We start from the raw sequence: 22,223 nt of genomic DNA on the forward strand, positions 1-22,223 counted from the left end.
GAGAAAGCTCAAGAAACCGATGTCGGGCATGTTCATGCACGAGTGTTTTATCTTAAGCATTTATTTTATAGTTCAAGCAGCAGTGTACACTGATCGCCATTTTGGGGTGGCATTTTACTTTCTTTTTACTTACTCTCATAAATCTATTCTTGCCCCTTCTGGGCCCTACGAACATATAGACAGAGAGAAAGAAGGCAGGTCTTACATCAGTAATTCAATTGATATATTTCCACAATGTGAAATAATTCCAATTCAATGTCTTGGGGCAGGAGTGGCCAAATCCATTGCTCAAGGGCCCCCAACATTGACTGAGCCACTATTTGAGCTACCTGTGTGAAGCAGGGATATCTTTAAACCCTGACCTGTTGGTGGCCCTTGAGGACTGGAATTGGTCAGAGTTGGCTACCTGTGTCTTAGGGCCTAGCCCCCAAACTTTGGCTATCTTGCTATGAGTAGTGACGTATGAACCTTTCCCACGTGGTCACAAGCAATGGGAAATTGTCCCTTTGAGTTCAGGTTTGCAAGTGAGTCGCAGAGCATTAAGTCATTGTCCATTGAAATTTAATTTAATATGCCAATTAGTGAAATTACCTAAAAATTGCTAGATTTGTATAAAGCAGAGACTATAAATAGGGTCACACACCACGTTTCGCTGTCACCGTGACACTGCCTGTCGATATTTTGCTGAAAGCGCACTAATTTGGCCCTCTGAGGATTGACAAAACGTTTATAAGGGAATCAAATTTGAAGGGTAAAAAAAGCTAAGATCTCTGCGACTCCCTAGTGGAACTGCGTTTCTCTAGTTCTGAGCGCTGAATGGAGATCCCAAGAACAAAACAACTGTTTGCTGCTTTTTTAAGAGTGAGAAGTTTAAAAATATTGGGGACTACGGAGTTAATTGAGGACACCCTGCAGATAGAGTCTGCTGCACCTTAATCTTTTTTTTCCTCTATGTAGGACTTTTCAGTATAGAAGCACAAGTACTACAGTTCAGTAAAATCATTTTTAGATGGTAGGAGGATTGCATGGCACGAGATAAACAATCCATGCAGCAACAAGATGGTGGGTGTGTGTGTTATTCATTTCATGAGCAAACAAATCTTTCCTATTTATGAAATGCTTTGTTTACTTTGATCATGTAGCTCAGGGTCGCTCAATTCCGGTTCTCAAGATCCCCCAACAAGTCAGATATTCAGGATATCCCAGCTTCAGCACAGGTGGCTCAATCATTGGCTCAGTCCCTGATTGAGTCACCTGGGCTGAAGCTGGGATACCCTGAAAACCTGAACTGTTGGGGTCTTGAGGACTGGGGAGTTGTGCGACCCTGATGTAATCCACAGTTGTGCGATTGTGACTTGCTGGTTTACTGGTCACACATTCGAATCCATTCCTGTTTTTACATTATACAGTACTTCAAGGTCTTCATCGGGACGGGCTGGTGTTATATGATTTAAATCAATATCTAACAGCGGTATTTCTCAATGTCAATTTGTCACGCTTTCTTTTACACACTGAGCACCATTTTTCATTCTGCAGAAAATAAAAGCTGGACAATGAATTCAAGAGCTACACATGAACTTGCAGGGGTCTCCAATTTCATACGGAGCTTTTGATTGCAGTAGCCAGTTTCCTGATGAGCTGTGTTTAAATGGGCCCCATTTCCAAGGAGAGAAATAGAGGAAGGTTGCTAGGCAGATGTTGGCTTCATCTGTTGCCATGCTGCTGTCAATGTCAATATTGTATAGGTCCCTATGTAGTATTCTATGGTACAGCCATCTTGTTTATTGCTTTGCAATGGATTTTGTGCCCTTTCAGCATTTAAGGGGTTAATGGGCAGTACAGTGGCGTTCACCCATCCCCAAAGTTAAACAACTTTGTAGGGCCTTCACATAGGCTCCTGCCCCAGCACCAGCCATCTTAAATGTCAACTAGGGAAAAAACACTATACTGTATGTGGTGCATAGATTGAAAAAGGGGTCCTCCCCATTTCAACTTCAGGGGAGGTAACTACACGAGACCAGAGAAACCACCCTCATGTTGGCTCCAATCTCCGGAGATACAAACCGACACCAGGGAATACCCAGAGGACCTCCTGTCCTAGTACCTAAAGCTGACACCTCTTTCTCCTCCTCCCTCCCCCCCACACCCTTTTTAGTTTCCAAAGGAGGCACCCACCTGCAACATTTCACCCACTTGAGAGCTATTCATGAATCTGCGAAAGTGCTGATTTTCTGAAGCATTTCTCTGGAAATATTTAGTTGCTGGAGGGAAGAATTCAAACATTTTTTATTGGAAAGGCTGTGAAGCGGTTTGCCAACATCTAGGCCCAAATGGAAGCTTACCCTCATATGAGCTTAGCTAAGACTGCGTTTTAAAGAGCTGGTTATAAACATACTTTGTCACTGCATAAAATGTGAAACTACAACATCATTTCACTGTACAATTACTTTGTAATAAATTGATTAGTGGGTTCAGAAATGGCCTCTTCAATAAATGTCTGTCTGGGGAAAGAGATTGAATGATTGACAGCAGTATGACCAAACTCAGTATCTTAATTAATACTTCCATCTGTTTTGTTTCATGACACAGTTCAGTGGGGTGCATGTACCGAGATCCTATTACACAAATCTTGTTGCAGAATATCTCCCATCACCCCATTAGATTGTAAGCTCTCTGGAGAAGGAATTACCTTCCCCTTGAGTTTGCACTCATATTTAATACGTTAATCAAGAAATGTATAAGTAACTTGATGTATTTCTTTATTGTCTATATGCTCCCACTGTAAAGACCTACATACATGGTTGGCACCATGCTTAGTAATAATAATAAATAATAGGTAGGTGTCTCACAATTCACAAAATGCTATCTGTCTTACCTGTGACCTAAATGTTACTAAACCTGATAAAAACACATGGCAGCCAACTCCCAGAATCTGCAATTTCATGACATGTAAATTAATAACCATCATAAAACCACAATTTACCATTTGTAGATATTATACCATGTTGTGAATGGTGGATTAATTTCCTACTCTTTTTCAAAACGAAAAGAATAGTGAATTATTCCCATTTGCATGCCAATATTTGTTTGTTTGGTCATTAGATTTGTACAGAACCATCAAAACATGATTGATTGGTTGCTTGGCTGTGTTATATCTTTTGCAGTAAAAAAAAAAAAAATTAAAAAAAAAAATCAATTGGACATTTTTGTCTGTCTACCTAGTCCGGATAGATATATAGATATTTACATGTTGTTACCAAGACATCAGATAGAACATATAATTGCTTTACATGTTATTAAAATACAACTCAACCCCGTTATAGCGCGATCCGCTACAACGCGCATCCGCATATAACGCAGTCTAAGCGTGGCTCCCGTTTTTTGTCAAACTTTAATAAAACATCATGGGTACCTTCTGTGAGATGGTTAGTGGAATAGGCCCCATTGTTGGATTTTGCTACAAAAGACCGCTAAAAAGAGTCACAATACAGGTCACAGAGATGGTAGGAGAAAGCCCATTCAGCTGGGTTGTTTTTTTTCTGTAAGGAGAACACCCAAATCCTTACTTTTAACAAAAACAGTGTTGTCATATTGTTGGTTTATAAAATGTATAGTTCTTACATCTCACAGAAACCTAGTTTCCCTCTGCAGACTGATCCATTTGTAGATTAAAACTATGGATAACAGGGAATCATATTTTCAGCACCTTTGATAACACCGCTCTAATTGAAGTAATACCCTAAATGTCAATGATTAAATGTGTGTGTTCTCTCACTCTCTCTCTCATTAATTATAATTATCTCATCTAATGTTCTAAAATACAAGAAACGCAAAACTGACAGAAACATAGAATAAACTACCATGCACCATTGAATAAATAACTCAATTATGTTTTACATACATTTCTTGCAAAATATGACAGCTTTGTGGTAAATCAATTTATTTTTGAGAGAATAGAAAAAAAAAACATATAAAACCCAAGTATAAACCTGTTGGAAAAGAAACTTTACTATTTTTCAGTTATAAATGACAAGCAGCAACCACAAAGGAAATTTGTAGGAGTGATCAAAGTTCATGGAAAGAGTTTAACTATTAATCATGCAGTCCATCAATAATTCTCTCACCACAATCTTTTATTTCAGAGTTTCCTGTTTCAACCATCTATCTATTTAAGGTCTAACTATTTATTCATCTAGTTATCTTTCCTGTATCTTTCTGCTAAATTAGACTTATATCACTATAGCATTTGCCAGTGCCTGTGTATTTGGAAGCTTTTTTTCAGTTGCATTCTATCAAACAGTGTTTCAGAACCTGCTAACAAACACAGGATAATGAAAAAAGCTCTGAGCACATTAAAAAAAAGAGCCCTTTGTGAAGTTGTTGGGCAATAATTTACAGTGTGTTTTCATTTATACAACATAGAAATGCTGGAAGCACCAATGTTGAGGGCTTTGCTCCAGTTTTTGTGCCATGTGCATCAGCTTGTTTTTTGGAGAATACCAAAAGGAGTTCGGGAGGAGTTACCTGTTGCACAAATGATGATGATGTCAAATTGTGCTCCTCTGTGTGTGTCACTTTTGTTCCTTTCAATTTGCGCCCAAAAATCGGCCAAGTAATGTTAACACACACACACCCTATACCTCCGCCGTGGGTGGGGGGGGGGGGGAGAGAGAAGGGAGCTGGTTCAGGGCTGGGGGACTCACACAGACAGCTGACATCCCGGCTCCTCCAGACTGTGCGAGATCCTCCCCCCGCTCCCACCCACCCTCTCACCAGCTTCTCCTGCACAGCACACATTTCAGCTGCTGCGGGCAAGTCCTGTTTTGGGGTACCGCTGCGACACCGGGTTCAGGGAGAGCTGGGAGAGTTATCCCAGCTCTCCCCTTCCGGAGGACACGGAACCCCTGATCGCGGCGGCCATTTTTTTAAATCGAGATCCCGGTTATAACGCGGTCTCGTTCTGTACCCCCCGAGCACCGCGTTATAATGGGGTTCAGCTGTAGTCATAAAACCATTATATTGAAGACACGCATGAGATTAATTGCAGTTGGTGTATTTGTAATATTCCTTCTTCCTTTAAACACATGAGTATTGTGATGTTAACCCGTTTGTTCAGTAAAATACACGCAGTTAGATGTAACCCCCTTTGGGGACTACTAGTTAATGTAACACCCTTTCCCTATGGGAAATAGCGGTAATTACGGTACTGGTGCTACCTGTTTGACTTACAGAAGGCCTGGGCCAACGCTCATGGGGAGCCTGGGGGTGACTGTGTGTTCTCTATACCTCTACGGTGCAGCGCCTCCACCTATGAGGATCCCGGATAGTGGGATGGCTCCTCATAGGAACACATACATTTATGGTATACCCCAATAATACAACACAACAGGATTATATAATAACTTCTTTTACTTCTGTGGTCCCACAGTAAGACCAAATATTACCCACAGACACAATAACACAATAACAACAATTATAACAGTATGAACTGCCCTGGGGTGGCCAGCCCCAATAATACCGAGGATGCTTGGGCACCTATACCCGGTGTCCAGCAAACAACCTGTACCAATGTGTTTGCGGGCAGCGCTACCCTCCCCCTTGCGTTGGTGCACAGATAAACCAAGACAAGCTGCGGTCAGCGACGAGGTCCCACAGCGCGGGGTCTCTGGCAGCAGCCCCTCACACCCCAATGCTGCCGCTACTACTGAAGAACTCCTCTGCTGCTTGGATCCTGCTCCGCTGCGATCCCTCACTACAGGGAGGTCCCTAATGATATGGCCGGAACTGCACTCTTCACTACAGTGAGGGGACTTCCTGGGGCCTAGGGGTGTGTGTCTCTGGCCTACTCCGGGTGCTTGCCGGCTCCCTGGACACTACCTCACTCCTTGCAGGCTCCGGATCAACTAGCAAAGTCACCTTGGTCCCGTGGAGGAAATCCTGCTTCACAGAACGTCCTCTCTCTTTCTATCCGGTTTGGGTGTGTCAACATGGCCATCGCAGCATCTGTATAGGAGTCCCATAGCCCGATTTGGGTACCAACATGGCTGACAACTGCACCGTTTCTCCCAGCCACTGAGCTTATCTCCCCCCAGGAGGTAAGAAGGGGGACCCCTGCTACACTAGTATAAGGGGTTAAAAGTCTTAATGGTTTAACTGTGTGGGATCACTCAGGTTACTCCCCTTCCCATCATATGATGTAGGATGACTATGCAGAAAGGATAGCCACTCCCCAGTATGTATTATCACCAGTTATGTCATAAGGAGATGGGAGGGTTATATATAGCTGCCCCAAATGTTTTAGAACCAGGTTCCCCAAGAGTGGTAGTTGGAGGGGCCTCCCTTTGAGTCATGTATATAGGTTTAAGTGTATATAGTTAGGTATGTGTTCCCTATATAGTTAGCGCCTATAGTAATAGCCCAAGATTGTTCTCATTCAGGAAGAGCGTACGCTCAGCAGGGCCTTCTCAGAGTAGAGGCTCTGGCGCATAATCTGATCACCTGACGGTCCAAAGTAAACTCCAGATTCAATATGCATGGACGAGGTGGGCAGTACACAGAGTGACGGGATACTGAGAAGCAGTGTACTCCCACCACAGCAGCCCGCTTGAGTTGGGGCACTATTGATGCTATATAGGAGATTGACAATCTAACCAATACTTAGGGACAAAAGCATAAATACCTCCCCAGCATATGAGTGAGAGCTGAGAGGGAATGAAGCCTAAAGAAGCCCAAGTACCTCCCAAGTGTAGGAGAGAGAACTACCAAGGGAAGAAGCACCGAATAACCATATTATTGGCCACCAGTTAATGCCTGAAGTGAAATAAGTTTTGTTGTATGTGGAGCATTCTCAATGGCTGTGAATAAAGCTCTTTTTGTACTACAAAAGTTCCTGGCTCCATCCTTATTTTATCTGCCTATTCACTGCCAGCCTGCAGGGACCCAGCACCCTGAACACATATGAGAGGCTGAGTAATGCCATGTATATAGTCCATCTGATGTAACCTCCTTTAGGGCCGGGTAAAGAGGATCACATAGATATATAGCACTGACAAGAAAACGCAAGTCTGAACTACAAGGAAACTAAAATATGCAAATGCATTGGTTGTTTGCAGGCTGGTCTAACAGCGGTGCACAAACTGGGGGGCGCAGGGTTTACAGAGGCCCCGCGCGCTTCCCGAAGGCACTTAAAGGCAAAGGCCTCTGTAAACTGCACTTACCGTGGTTCAGTCGGCATCTGTAGATGCGTTGCTGGCGTCAAATGCTCTGGCAACAGGATGCCATAACGCCGGGAACCAAGGTAAGGAGGAGGAAGGGAGGGGCGCGCGGGGAGGACAGCGGGCAGGGGGGCGCAGGGGAAAAAATTGTGCTTCCCTGGTCTAGAACACTTTCGCAGTAGGAAAATAAATTTCCTTTAACATCGTGTCAATATTTTTCACTAGTTTCCACTTAGTATTAAGTACTAGTACAATAGTGCTAGGAGTATGTAGTAATCAGGCTGTATTTGCTGTAATCATCCGACTGCAAAAGTATGGGCAGGAATTTATAATTGGGGTTTGCATCACAAAATTGTATCACACATTTGTAAGTGTTAAAGGAAATCTGCACCCTCTGCTTATTGATGAATGGTCCCGTTGGGTTGTTTATATTAAGCAAGTCCAAAAGTACAATCCAGCGCGAATGGAAAACATGGAAATGGAAAATGGATTTAACGACTTAAAATGGGAGTTCTTTAGGGTTATGGTAACCCCAAACAAGAAAAAAAACTGGAGTAAAGTTTTCTAAAAAGGCTCAAGGTGTCACTGACACACAAGTGAGCTGGAATAATAAGAGTGGGGAATGTTATCTTTTTTGTGATTATGCTGTTCCAATGTATTATACCAATCATGCGAATTATATGCATCACTGGCAGAAATATGATAAAGTTCAACAACGATGAATCATCTCATCCCTCAAATTGAAAACCTGGCTATAAATCGACATTTTTCGCTTTTGTGTTTTTGGAGTTTACCGCAAGACGGCTTGGCAGAAATCTGAAATACGTGCCCAAGATATTGATCTAAATAAAGAAGTGAAGATGTCACCGAGTGCGCAAGAATTTAATAACAAAAGATGAGACATTACCAATTATCCAGCAGTAATGATAAAGAACAACAACGTTTTGACAGTAGGGGGAAAAAAAACAAGAATCAGCTAATAATACGCCACGAAAGTTATCCAACCATTTGATTTTTGCTACTGCCGCCATCTTGTACTACTTAGAAGTACACATTTCTATGTCTAACAATGTTTATGCTGATATTTGTCTCAGTGTTGCCGACAGGGGGGGGGGGAGCGCCAGGACAGCTGGGCCCAGCAGCGTAGGGGGGCCCTGCCTGGTGATCCCGGAAGTGGAAACCAGCCTCCAATCCACCGGCTGGGCCCTTCCCTCTGTGGAGCTCGCCTTCCCCTCCCCAACTACCTGGAGTGCCCCTGACCTCTGAAGGAGAGGCTGGAACCATAGCAGAGACCGGCGGGGAGGGGAAGGGTGGGAGGGGAGGTGGGGGGTTGAACATTCAGCACTGTGCAGGGTAGAGTACACCCCAGTACCATCTGAGGCAAAGGGGGGTGGGGAAGAGGCATCACTTGGGGACCTCCCCGGACCGGATCCCAGGCGCCAGGGAGGGTAGGGAATTGCCCCAGGGGGGAGACGGAAGCGAAGACAACTTTAAAGCCACAATTCCCCACCTCCCCTCTTGCTTAACAACCTGAGGGCCCTAACCCACCTCCCCCCACTTCGCAACTTGAGGCCCCCTGAACCCCCCTTCACCATCCTGCTGCCCTATTGTTCTCTCTATGTTTAAAAGTACAAAATTATCATGTTAAGAACATAAATAGAACTGTACTGCAGGCCTTCCAGCAATACAAATATATGATATACTGTACATCTGCACATTTATTTTACAAGAATTCATATACTTATTTACATGTATCTAAACAACACCTCCCATTGGGCTACAGTGTATACAAAGAGGAGAACTGTAATGTCATGTAGCCCATGCATTATTAAATGGTCTATTCTCTGTCATGTTCTACAAATAAAATACATGTTTAGCACTATTTGTCTCACAAGTATCTCAGGCCAACCACCTGCTCAGATCTGCTGCGAAGAATAGGAGAATGTGATCACAAGGGGGAAAAAAGGGACAAAATAAAATAAATTCCCGTTATGTGTGCATTATATTGCTATTCCTACAATATGTGCATTAAATCGCTATTCCCATTATATGTACATCAAGCCACATCTCCCTCTCTGTCTGCTGCAGGTCACCACACGCCATGTGCTTCTTGATTTGAATGCTAACGGCAGATAGATATCTTGATGCAGATCCGCATCTTGATTTAGCAACGTTTTGAAGCAATAGCTGTTCTGGCGCCCAGGGTCTTTTTATTAAGAGTTTATACTGTATCTCTATCCTTTAGAAGCATCAAACAAACGTACTCAGTTTTAATACACAGCTGCCACGCGTAGTTTTATTTAGCTATAGATTACACAGTAACACAGCTTATTAGTCTCAATACATATGTCATATGCTTCACTCACTGAAATATACAACTGTCAAACCATCAGCTGGAAAGAAAGAATACGTTAACGATGTTTCTCAGGGGAAGCAATCAAAATATTGTAACAGAGTATATGAAAAATATAAGTTTATTTGAAATATATTTCTTTTTGCAATTCTTTTTTCCCACATGAGCTTGGTTGCAAATTGCTTTTTTTCCCCTTTTTCTGTACAAATGTAACCACTTGAACTACATTTGAGAATAGATCAGGGCTGGGCAACTCCAGTCCACAAGAGCCACCAACAGGTCAGGTTTTCAGGATATCCCTGCTTCAGCACAGGTGGCTCAATCAATGGCTCAGTCAAAGTGAGCCACCTGTGCTGAAGCAGGGATATCCCGAAAACCTGACTTGTTGGTGGCCCTTGAGGACTGGATGTTGCCCAACCCCGGGAATAGATCCCTAGAAGACATCGCAGTGCAAAACCATGTCATTTTTATTTTGTAGGGAACCATGTGCCGCAGTAAAACCAGAGAGGAAGCCATGATAGATACGACTCCCAATACAGCTCCTGAAAGAGCACTGAAGATAAGATCATTTCCTACTGTACGTTCTGATTTATACCCCTCAACAAGTGCCAGGCGTTTAGATAAAGGCAAAACCGTTCTATCGCTACTCTACATAATGTTACCCAGAAAGCAGCCTGCGTAGGTGTAGTACATTAGACATCCAGTGGTAATGAGGAATATAATGACGTTGTAATTAAAGCAGTACAGGGGAGATTTACTAAGCGGGCTCCAGAGTTCTTCAGTACCTCGTATGGTTACCGTTATTAAACCGTCCTAGGGAAATCCTGCCACGTCTTATGAAAATGCATTTTAAAAAGCTGCTAGGTGTGTTGTAGCCGCATTACATCTATAAGATGCCTTCCAGACTTCTATTGTACATGCAAATAACAATAGACCACAATATTAAAATATCATGTAAAGCATCACAGATTCACATACAAATTAATGGATGTCTACATTTCCATTGGTTGACATTAATTCTATGGTATTAAAGCAACAGTATCGCAATCTGTAGGCCTTGATCAACTGCACACACAACGTATTCAGTGCTATGGCAGAAGACACGGTCTGGCCCATGGGAACAAATTATACTCCTCGTTTTAATCCTTTGGTAGACATGTTAGTTTTGAATGTTAAAGAAATGTTACAATCCTTTGCAACTGAAATACCTCTCCTCCCTTAATCAAAGTTGTAAATACAGTATGTGAATAAATTGATTGATATTCCCCTCCGTAAAATAAAGCGTTCTGATACGTCAGCATGGTTCGCCTAACTTAGAAAACAGCATTAAAATCCAGGACGGTATCAATCTGCGGCCACCTTACGAGGAGGAGGAACACTGCGTTCTTGCACAGGTTGGTGCAGTTTTGAAGAGCAATCAGACAGCTGACAGAGAAGAGAAGTCACTTCTATATACTGCTGGCAAATATTTAGGAGTTGGTACTGAGCAAGATATCATTAATAACTTTGAATAACCTCAATGTTGAACTCTGCATCCATGGGACAGAATAATTTCAGCAACCAGAACACGAGTAATAAACCTAACCTGACTTTACTCATCTGTGTCAGAAGAGCTAATTGTTTCTCTCCCAAAGGAGGACAGCAAGCTAAATATTTAACACCTCACTACCAACCTGGATAAAAAGCCTCAGCGTCTTGTCATTATGTGTCGCCTGAGCATCGCTGATTTGCTTGGCCTGGTTATAGTGCAGGGAGACACTCATCATTACACTGTAACAACTCATTTCCCACCAACCAACTGCTGTTTTAAGTAAGTGTTATTGCTCTGACGCTCATTAACCAGTCAATAATGTCTGATGAATTCCACTGATCGGAGACCCATCTATAATCACCACATTGGCTCGTAGTCTGCACAGCAGGAACAATGCCAGGATTTCACCGCTTCTCAACATACCTCAACCTGAGCCACGTGTAAAATAAAAAACACTTTACCATTATAGGTCACGGTTATCCGCGGAGTTGCATCCAAATCCACAGACGGCCTCTTTGAGGAATATCCAATTGTTGCTATGGAATACAGCGCTACAAGGTAACTGGCCAAGTTCCGCTTCATCGTCAACACAGCAACTGGGATCCACTAGCGCAGGCTCTCTCCAAGCAGGTCACCGCCTCGCTGAAGGTTACACTATGTGCCGCCCAAGGCTACAACCTTCCTCCTGAAAAAGAGAAGAGGACATCCTGTTAACATGAGAAGGATGTCGATCCAGGGAGAAATCTGATTGGCATTATTGGAGTCAGGAAGGAATTTTTATTTCCCCCCCCTTGGGAGACAATTAGATAAATGTGTGGGAGGGGGGGGGGGGGTTCGATTGCCTTCCTCTGGATCAATATATTGGAAATACAAATAAAAGATAAGTATCTGTCGTCTACATTGCACATAGGTTGAACTCGATGGACATACAGTATATCTTTTTTCAACCTCATCTACTATGTAACTTTTTATTTGCTGGAGCGAAATGCGACACATTGCTCTGAGACGTTCCTGATTGAGACTTATTTTTGGTAAGAGTACAATCTCTCTGAAACATATCTGAGAAAGATATAGCAATGCGCGGTACAGAAAAATTGCAGTTGTTTTACGTTTTCCCCAGGGGAATAAAAAAAATATATCAAAATGTGCATCTCTAGACAGCTATAAACACAGACTAAGAAAAGCCAGCGGCACTGCACAGGATATGGGAACGTTTATTGAAAGGTTGCATTTCCAGAATATTAAGGATTGCTGGGGACTTGCTAGTGGAGTTGAGTTTAATGATGAGCAATGTTCAGTGCTAAATTGGCTACTTGCCAAAATCTCAATGTCACATCCTTGCACGTGGACACGCGGCTATTATCACACAGAGATAAAAGCCCTCGTTAGACAAGCACACTTATTACTGCACCGACACACTTTATTCGAGCAAATACCCAGTATGTACCCGGCAGATACCTGGAATGAGCCGCTCCTCACCTCTGACAAGCCCCGTTGCGTTTGCCTTCCCAGCCTGGGTTCATGCCTGGCTGACGGGCGGCTGATCTGTTAAATGATAATGATTAGGATTTAATAGGCTGCAATGCTTCGCGTGTCTACCAGATGGCATAAATTCATGAATTGTAATGCAGTATATATATATATATACTGTGCAGTATTGCAGCCAGCGGGAATAAAATGCTTCAATCCCTGCATGGAAAATACCTCAATGCACTCGGGCAGAAAACAGTCACAAACCTCAATACACCCGGGTATACCCGAATTCGTGGGACTAGCCAAGCTCGAATAAAGTGTGTCGCCAGTGTACTTTCCTGGTATATTCAGCAGAATCAGCAGTTTATTTGCCAGTTCCAAAATCACAGACTAAAGCAATGCAATGCAAGTATATATTATAAGACAGGGGTGGACAACTCCAGTAAGGACCTCCAACAGGTCAGGTTTTATGGATATCCCTGCTTCAGCACAGGTAGCTCAGTCAGTGGCTGTCAATGACTGAGCCACCTGTGCGTTAGCAGGGATATCCGTAAAACCCGACCTGTTGGTGGCCCTTGAGCACCGGAGTTGGCCACTCCTGTTATAAGACACGCTGAAGCTGGAGTCATTAGATTGTGGGATATTATTTTATTATTTATCCTGACAGGGATGGCCTCCGTGGCCTCCGTTGTCTCTTAGGTATTGTTTATTCCATTTTTTTAGTACAGCTACCCAAAGTAGCTTGTTACTAGGAACAGGAGCAAACGGTAGCCGTATAATTTCACAAGCTTGTGTTTCACTTATTCGCAATAATCTTTTGTATTCCAATGTGATTGAGAAGTAGCACTTTCTAACACAGTGGGAAATAAAATTGCAATCTCTTCTGGCAGCAATCTGGGGCAAAAAGTGCATCAGCTTAATAAAATAAACCATAAAATGCGTGTTTTTAATTTTTTGTATTATTGATAGATCTGTTACTAGTTCCCGAATTGTGCATTCACGAGACATTGATACATATAACCCCTTACCTTAGGTAAGCTTTGTTTTTATTTAGAATTACAACTGTGGGACTCTCTTTTATCAGAACACATGTTATAAATCCTGGGTAGATTGGCGTACACCTTAAACTTGAATTTCATCTACTATCCTCACATTTTATTTTTATGGATCCCAACAGCAAAATTAACCAAAACTCTTATTTTGCATAATTTGCATGTTGTTTAAAATTGTACACTGCAGACTCATGAAGGATCCCTATTTAAAGACATTAACATTACAAAATTGCACCCAAAAGACATGTATTTTTTAGCATATTGCTCTACTTATGCCACTGCATAGAAACATATTAGCCCAGAAAATGATGGAAGACAAGGGGAATTTAATCTTGGCAAGTCTGCCTGTTTTCCCTTCGGTTACAAATTCAGAAGGTACTGTAATCACTTTCCACAAATTCTGCGCTCCATCGGATTTCCTTGTGCCTGTCCCAAGCATCTTTGGATTGATCATGGGTGATGCACCAAGCCACACAAACATGGAAACAAATTGATGCAAATTGCTCTATTTTCAAAATGCGTCAATGCATCAAGATCTTGGCTACAACATCTGCCCCATGTGCAGCAGTCTTCAATTTAGGGCAGTGTTTCTCAACAGGGGTGCGGTGACCCTCTGCCAGTGTCCCACGGTCCCCCCGGGTGAAACTCTCGTTGCCTGGAGACAGGGGCTGCAAACCCCCTCTCCTCTCAGCCCGGCACAGAGTAGAGAAGCCCCTCCATCTCCAGACAACACGGGATGTACCCACTGAGCAGCCGACATGTTTTAGGTGTGTGGGAAAAGAGCCTCTGTGTGTGGAGGGAGGGGGATGATGAAGGTGACTGCTTTGTGTGGAGGGGGAGAGGGGGAAAGACGTGTGGTGTAAGAAAAGAGGGGGGTAAATGTGGAGTGTATGTTTGAGAAGGGGAGCATAAACTGAGAGTGTGTGTTGAATAAGAGGGCGAGTATGGATGTGGAGCATGCAAGAAGAGGGGGGTGGCAGGGTGAGGTGGGTGAGTGCATGTGAGCAGAAAGGGGGGGGGGGATGAGTGAGGTCCGATTAACAGGGATGCCCCAAGATTTAAAAAATCCTTCAGGGTTCTGCGTACCATTGGTACCGTTATTAAGGAAAACTCGTACAAATTATTGTTCCGATGGCACCGGACACCGGTCCGGCTACATGTCATTAATAATCCATACCCGGTGAGTTGCTTTAGAGGGTGTGGGCAAAATGGTTCACTATCTCACATATGGTGGTCCTGCCCTATAATAATCCCATTTCACAGACAACTAATTCATCTCGCCAATGCCCTCTTGGGCACATAGTTAAGACCAGAGCCCTAGGCAGTCCTCCTGGGCATACAAGTCCCACATTCCCACTGGAAACAAAGCCAAACTTTTCGTACAACTACGAATTGCAGCTAAATGCTGTGTAGCTGCCTGCTGGAGAAAACCCAGCGCCCCTGATATGATCAAAAATAGAATATGGCCACCCCATGTCCACGGAGAGGATTACGGCCTCTCTTAGGGAACCCTGCTCTCACTTCACCAAAATATTGAGCCCATGGTTTGAGCTTGAGGGCCGGGGTAATGGCAATATAGAGGAAGTGCACCTGTACGGTATACTCCCAAGGCGGTCTCTTCCTCCCTACCCCCCTCCCGTGAGCCGGGGGACTGGGGATTGATATGGGGGTTCATTCTCTCACCGTTCTCAAATGACCAGAACAAGGTGGCAGCCATCCCCCCTCCCTCCCCCCCGTGCGTTCCCTTGCACCCAACTCACTATTATGATGCATCATACTCTTTTTGCACTACAGTTTTATCTGGGGTAATGTCTCAGCCCCATCAATCTATGTTCCCGTGTCCCCCTTTTTATTTTCTGTACCCCAATGGAAACTCTGAACTAAAACAGATTATGATGGGGTGGGGGGTGTAAATCGCAGGAGATCAGAAATGACTGTTTCTCTGCATTACTTTATTTGCATTAAAAACATGTGTCAGGTGGTGTAAACCTCTCGGGCTAACACACGGTCTGTCACATGCAGGAGCCTCCTCCATTCATGTGATGCAAACACACGTATTACACGGATAACTGCACCAAAGGAAACGTGTTGCTAGAATAGAAGCTGCGTGCGCTAATATAGCAATTTAGTTAGCACAAAATAAAGAAAAGAATTGAAAAACAGTAATTAAAATTACATGTTCCATTAGGGTAACTGAAACAGAAAAGAATTCTAGGCACATTTAGAAATGTAAGAAAAGTCTCTGAAAAAGGAGACAATGTCACCTGCTTCTACTTCATATAACAGAATATTGCAAAGTCTTAGGCTGCGATTATAGTGGGCGCACGCATGCGCACGCGCAAACAACAGACCTCTTCTCTATGAGGCCGCCTATAGATCGCGCGATGCAGAGCGACCGCGCGGCAGATTTTTGAAAAGACTTTGACGATTTTGTCTTTTCGCACGACGGTCGCGTTACTTGAGCGGTTCAGCCAGTGAGGGCCAACCAGCCTTGTGACACGTCCGCCACACCTCCCCGCCGTGCAAACCCTATGAGCACAAAATGAATAAAGGGGATGGACAATCTATCTCATGAGGAGAGGCTAGCTAAAGGAGATGTATTTACATTAGAAAAGAGGCGTCTAAGAGGGGATATGATAACTATATACAAATATATCCGGGGACAGTACAAGGAGCTTTCAAAAGAACTATTCATCCCAAGGGCAGTACAAATGATTCGGGGGCATCCCTTTAGGTTGGAGGAAAGGAGATTTCACCAGCAACAAAAGAAAGGGTTCTTTACAGTAAGGGCAGCTAAAATATGGGCTTCATTACACATGGAGAATGTGATGGCAGATACAATAGATTTGTTCAAAAAAAGGTTGGACATCTTTTTAGATAGGAAAGGTATACAGGGATATACCAAATAAGTATACATGGGAAGGATGTTGATCCAGGGATTAATCCAATTACCAATTCTTGGAGTCAGGAAGGAATTTATTTCCCCCCTTATGAGATATCATTGGATGATATGTCACTGGGGTTTTTTTGTTTGCCTTCCTCTGGATCAATATACTGTAAGTACAGATATAGGATAAAGTATCTGTCATCTTAATTTAGCATAGGTTGCACTTGACGGACACATGTCTTTTTTCAACCTCATCTACTATGTAACTATGTAACTGTCAAGCTGGTCCATTAAAAAGGTGGACTACATGTAAAAAGGCCCTTGCAAAGAGCACTCAGAAGCTACACTGCAATCAATACATCTTTCAATCACCTATTGTTAAGACATAACAAAAAACAATAATAATAATTCAAAGTAATCACCTAAAATCTCAGAAACCCACATACACCGTACAAAGCCACAACCCATATTATAGGTCACTGGTTCCCTTCCCAAACTACCGTCATCAAGAAACCCCAACAGGTCAGGTTTTAATTCTATACCTACTTCAGCACAAAATGACTGAGGCACTCTTTGAGCCACTGGTGCTGAAGCGGGATATCCTTAAAACCTGACCTGATGGGGTTCTTGAGGACTGGAGTTGGGAACCTCTGCTCTTCTAGGTCATCACGTTGGTAAAGGTCAGGTAAGTAAATACACTGCACCAATATCTCTGCGTGGCCAGAGGATGAGAATAATTAGGCTTTCTGAAATGGTTCTCACTTGTCATCAGGTAATGTCCCGACATGACAGCTATTATTCACGCACCTTTGCCCTATGAATACATTTCTCCCCAAAACCATATATTCCACTAAGTTTTTCAGGAATCAGTTCTACATACAACCAGTTTAGTGAGAACTTAGTCAAGTCAGGGAAAGATTTGATTTAACACCACTAAGTGAATCTAGCCCTCAGCGAGTGAAACATTGCTCTACACGCACACTCCAAGGGAAAAGTATGTTTGTTTTTAGTCGCAGGTGGAAGCAGACTGTAAAATAGGGAACACAGCTCAATTCATCACTATAAAATCAAGTGTTTTTTAAATAATCTAATTAGTGAATGATCCTGGGGAGAAGATTAGCCAGAAAAGTCTTATTCTCACCTCCCCTTCTAAAGCAGAAACAATAAGTACCAGTTAGAGTCAGATGATATTTGCTCATGTATGAAGCGGATCTATAACACAGTGGGAGATTTAAGGATGGAGAGCATTATGTTAATACAAGTCTGCTGCAGAGGTAAAACAAAAAGCTCTCCAGCGAGTGATTAGAATGTTACTTATCATAAATATATAACGCGTTTGTTATTAATTTATACACAACATACCAAGCAGATCCCATCCATCGTGTTTAAGTGGCGGTTCGTGTCTGCTTTGTGACGTTACCTCTCATACCTGCAATTCAATCGTTCACATTGGAACGCAAATATTCCAAAATGCCCAGATAAGATCATTGCGTCATTTTTAGAGATGGGCGGAACTAACCATCAGTTTCACGGAATTTACAGGGCTTTCCATTAAAAGTCCGTTCTGAGGTATATAATCTGGCAACGGATTGTTCCAGTTTTAATCCGTGTGGATTAATTTAAAAAAAAAAAAACGCCCGATTGCAGAATCCGCAGATTGGATTGGCAGTGATTAAAAAAAATAAAAAATCCGGAAAAGACAAATTGCCCTTTTTGAGACCGATTTGCGGAAATCCGTGGACCAAAGTAACCATCCGATCCGAGGAGGATCCAAATACGCAACAAATTTGTTTGCCTGTCTCTAGTCATGTGATTGATAATGTCTGTCTGCATCTCTGTATGTATCTAGCACCATTAATGTACATAGCGCTTCACAGCAGTAATATACGTGACAATCATATAAATAACAAATAATATACATAACATAAAGGTGAGAAGTGCCTCAGAGATAAAAGTGACATTTAGGAAAAGGAGTCCCTGCTCCGAAGAGCTTACAATAATTGGTAGGTAGGAAGAACGTACAGGGACAGTAGGAGGGTGTTCTGGTAAGTGCGTCTGCAGGGGGCCAAGGTTAATGTATGATGTGTTCATTATCAGCCATGGAGCTACTCGTATGCTTCTTTAAGCAGATGTGTTTTAAGGTGGGTCTTAAAGGTGGAATTAATGAATGTGTTAATGATTCTGAACTTGTGAATAACGGTCAGCAGCTCTAGCACACAGTCTGCAGAATTCTCCATACAGAGCTCGGAATAAACGTCGAAGAAATACTGTGAGATCTATATGCAAAAGTCAAAAGAAAGAGACAGGAAACGTGTCATATAGTGTTTACTACACTGTACATTAATGTAGCAAAAAAGGCTCAGTTTGTATAGTGGTTATTTTACTCCCATATATGTATGTTTGTATCTGTACCATCATTTTTCTCCTTTTTTTCTGTGCCATTGTAAACCTGACTGACAGATCTGTGTCAAATGTTAGATAAATGGGCTCAGCTGTAATAAATGGTGCTAAACAATAAAGCCCCTTTTTATATAAACGAGTCTTAATCTTTTTTAAGATTTAGCATCACTTAGTAAATGTTGTCCTAGGATTGACCGTACAGAGTCGCCAATGGATATTTACATTTGCCCGATACCAAATACATTCAGCACGCTGGATATTTACTGTTAGTTATTGGTTTATTTTCTTAGAACACAAAACAAGCCTGGAATGCCATTCATTGAACAGCAGTATAGGTGAACCTAATGGATTAATTGCCACCTCTGTGTTGTTCTATTTAAAGAGGCAATCCAAGGCGGCTGATTTTTGTGATAGACATAGATATATAAATAAAGCAGGGAATTTCCACTACAGTGACCCCCTGCTTCCAGAGATACTTATCTGCAAATTAGGTGCCAGTAGCCACTCTCCTCGTCTGCCAGGGTTCACAATATGTCTGCTCTTCAGCTATTTCCTGGCCTGCGGGCCAATAGGAAGCCGTGATGTCATCAGTGTGGCTTCCTATTGGCCCATGTGATGTGGAAGCACCAAAACTTGAAAGCCCTGCTTTGCTGAGTCGGAGAAGTTACCGGCACCTACTTCAGAGATAAGTATCTCTGGAAGTATGGGTCCTTGGAGCTGAAATTAAATGGGTTCAGCTCCAGAAAACCCCTGCTTCAATTCTATATTTAAAACATATATTCTTTCCCTCGATAATATGTTCTAAAGATATTAGAAGTACGCACATTAGGATTGAATGAAATTCTGTATATAAAGGAACCATGTGCTCATGATAAAGGATTAAATCAAAGCCCATACCTAGTCAACCTTTTATCCCCTCTTACAAATCATATAATCATATTTTCAGATGAATATCTGAAGAAGCGTGTGAATGCGTGTAGGCTTGTGTACAAAAATATCGCTAAAGCACTCTCATATAATTCCATTAAAAGGTATCAGAAAACAAAACAAATCTACACCGACCAAGGGTTCGGGAAGATTAACTTTCTATGCCGTAGGCACCAAAAATTGTAAGACTGTCGGCACCAAGAAGCAGGAACTTGCATCTGAAAAATGTAATGAGAGAGAAGAGGAGAGAGGAGAGAAAAGAAGAGAGGGAAGAAGAGAGAAAAGAAGAGAGAAAAGAAGAGAGGGAAGAAGAGAGGGAAGAAAAGGAGAGAAGAGAAGGAGAGAAGAGGAGAGAAGAGAAGGAGAGAAGAGAAGGAGAGAAGAGAAGGAGAGAAGGGAGGAAGAAGAGAGGAGAGGAGAGAGAAGGAGAGGAGAGAGAAGGAGAGGAGAGAGCACGAGAGAGAGCGCACGCCAGGGAGAGAGCGCCAGGGAGAGAGAGCACCAGGGAGAGAGAGAGAGCGCCAGGGAGAGAGAGAGCGCGCGCCAGGGAGCATTAAAAAAAAAAGACAAGATCTGGAGTGCGTATGCATGTGCACACACACACACACACACAAAACTAGAAAGTTCAACAACATGTATTGACAGATCTGTTGAATGATTTTGGCATTATTCCCTTCAGGTGCAGAGTTGCCTCGCAGTCCTGCTGCACATTGTAAGACCAAACTTCACGTAAAGCAATTGTGGGCAACGCCAGTCCTCAAGGGCCACCCACAGGTCTTCAGGATATCCCTGCTTCAGCACAGGTGGCTTCAGTTATAGACTAAGCCACTGATTGAGCCACCTGTGCTGAAGCAGGAATATCCTGAAAACCTGACCTGTGGTGGCCCTTGAGGACTGGCGTTGCCTACCCCAGACGTACTGTAAGCCCATCCCTGCATCATCCCTCTGTGATGGGAGCGAGCTGTTCAGCTTATGTGACATGGCCCATTTTATTTCAATATACAATGGGGAAAGGCTAACATTTCATTTTTACACTGCATTAATGACAACTTAAGGGCCTGGAATCTCAAGAGGAAAGTGACGTGCGCGCAGCATTCCTGAAATAGAATCACACCGCTGTCACTCATTGGATGCAGGTTGCTATGGCAACAGCATGCTCCCTTTGGTACTTAAGGCTTCCCCTGGAGCAGAATCTGCTGTCTACATGCATCACCATTGCGGCTGCCCCTACACGTCTTCTCAAGCCCCCTTGTCTGTGAGCAGCAAACAGCATCTGCACAACTAGGAAAATATTCAATCATTTCAGTACACGCAGAAGTGCTTTATTTATTTCGTTTAAAAACCGCTAGCCGGACAACACTACAAAAGGAACAGTAAGCAGGGGCTGCACTTATATTCTCTGCAGATATTCTGCACAGCTAACATGGCATGATTTCATGAAAGAGCGGCAATATGGACCTGTGAAGTCAATGCAAAGCGTCTTGAAAACATTTTTCCAAAAATAGTGTTCGGGATATTGACGCTTTGCCTCTCTCACTGATTGTAATAAAGAAGGTTTTAAGTTAATAAGTATTTTGTGATCTGGGATCTAAGAACTGCATACATGGATAAAGAAGCAAAGCCACATACCCTGGGACACAAAGCAATGTCTATAATTCAATATAATGTCCCATTAGCATTAATTTCACTCAACAATTTCAGAGTAGGGACGTCCAACATTTTTACCTACGTTCACGAATCTGGCGAACTTCGGGCAACTTTTAATAAAGTGTCAAGTCTTGATGGAGAGGGAGGGATGGAGAGAGGGGGAGACGGAGAGGAGAGGGAGGGGAGAGATTCGTAGAGTACCCATTGGTTAATATCAGGGGTGCGCAAACTTTTCCCTGTCCGCACCCCTGCCTGCTCTCCTCAGCACCTCGCACCCCCTCCCCCCTGCTCGGCCCCAGCGTCAAATGACATGCGGGGTCATGTGAGACGTCATCTTGCCATGGTAACGTGACCCCGCGGCGTCATTTGACACTTACCATGACGACATGTCACTGGAAGGGAAGGGAAGTGTGTTATAGAGGCCTCGCGTGGTCCACCGGCATTTAATTGAAATGCCTGGGGGGAGAGCGGGAGACCTCTATAACTGCCGCTCCTCCCCCCCAGTTTGCGCACCCCTGGTTTTTATACCTCCCAAAAACACTCATTGATGCAAGCTAATTTAAATATATAAATGCACTATTTTGGATATGCAAATATTATTTCCCATGTATTGCTCCATGTGTTGTACAGATAAATGGTTTTGCAGATAAATAGCGCAATGTACAGTGGGTTTCTCTCTCATAACTCCAAATAACGGGATGTGTCTCTCTCTTCCAGAGGAATTAGGCCGCGCGTATAG

The 22,223-nt window shown here is 43.0% G+C and overlaps 1 protein-coding gene across 3 annotated transcripts in view; it reads right to left on the reverse strand.

Annotated features, from left to right (window-relative positions):
* SEMA4G (semaphorin 4G) overlaps positions 1-22,223 on the reverse strand; it is a 165,600-nt gene that overhangs the window by 112,644 nt on the left and 30,733 nt on the right. For all 3 annotated transcript variants that reach the window (XM_075612468.1, XM_075612469.1, XM_075612470.1), the window contains exon 2: positions 11,560-11,783. In XM_075612468.1, coding sequence (XP_075468583.1) covers positions 11,560-11,680 — 121 coding nt within the window. In that variant the 5' untranslated portion in view covers positions 11,681-11,783. The remainder of the gene's footprint in view (positions 1-11,559; positions 11,784-22,223) is intronic.

The sequence above is a fragment of the Ascaphus truei genome, chromosome 8, assembly GCF_040206685.1.
Source record: "Ascaphus truei isolate aAscTru1 chromosome 8, aAscTru1.hap1, whole genome shotgun sequence".
Classification (NCBI taxonomy): Eukaryota; Metazoa; Chordata; class Amphibia; order Anura; family Ascaphidae; genus Ascaphus; species Ascaphus truei.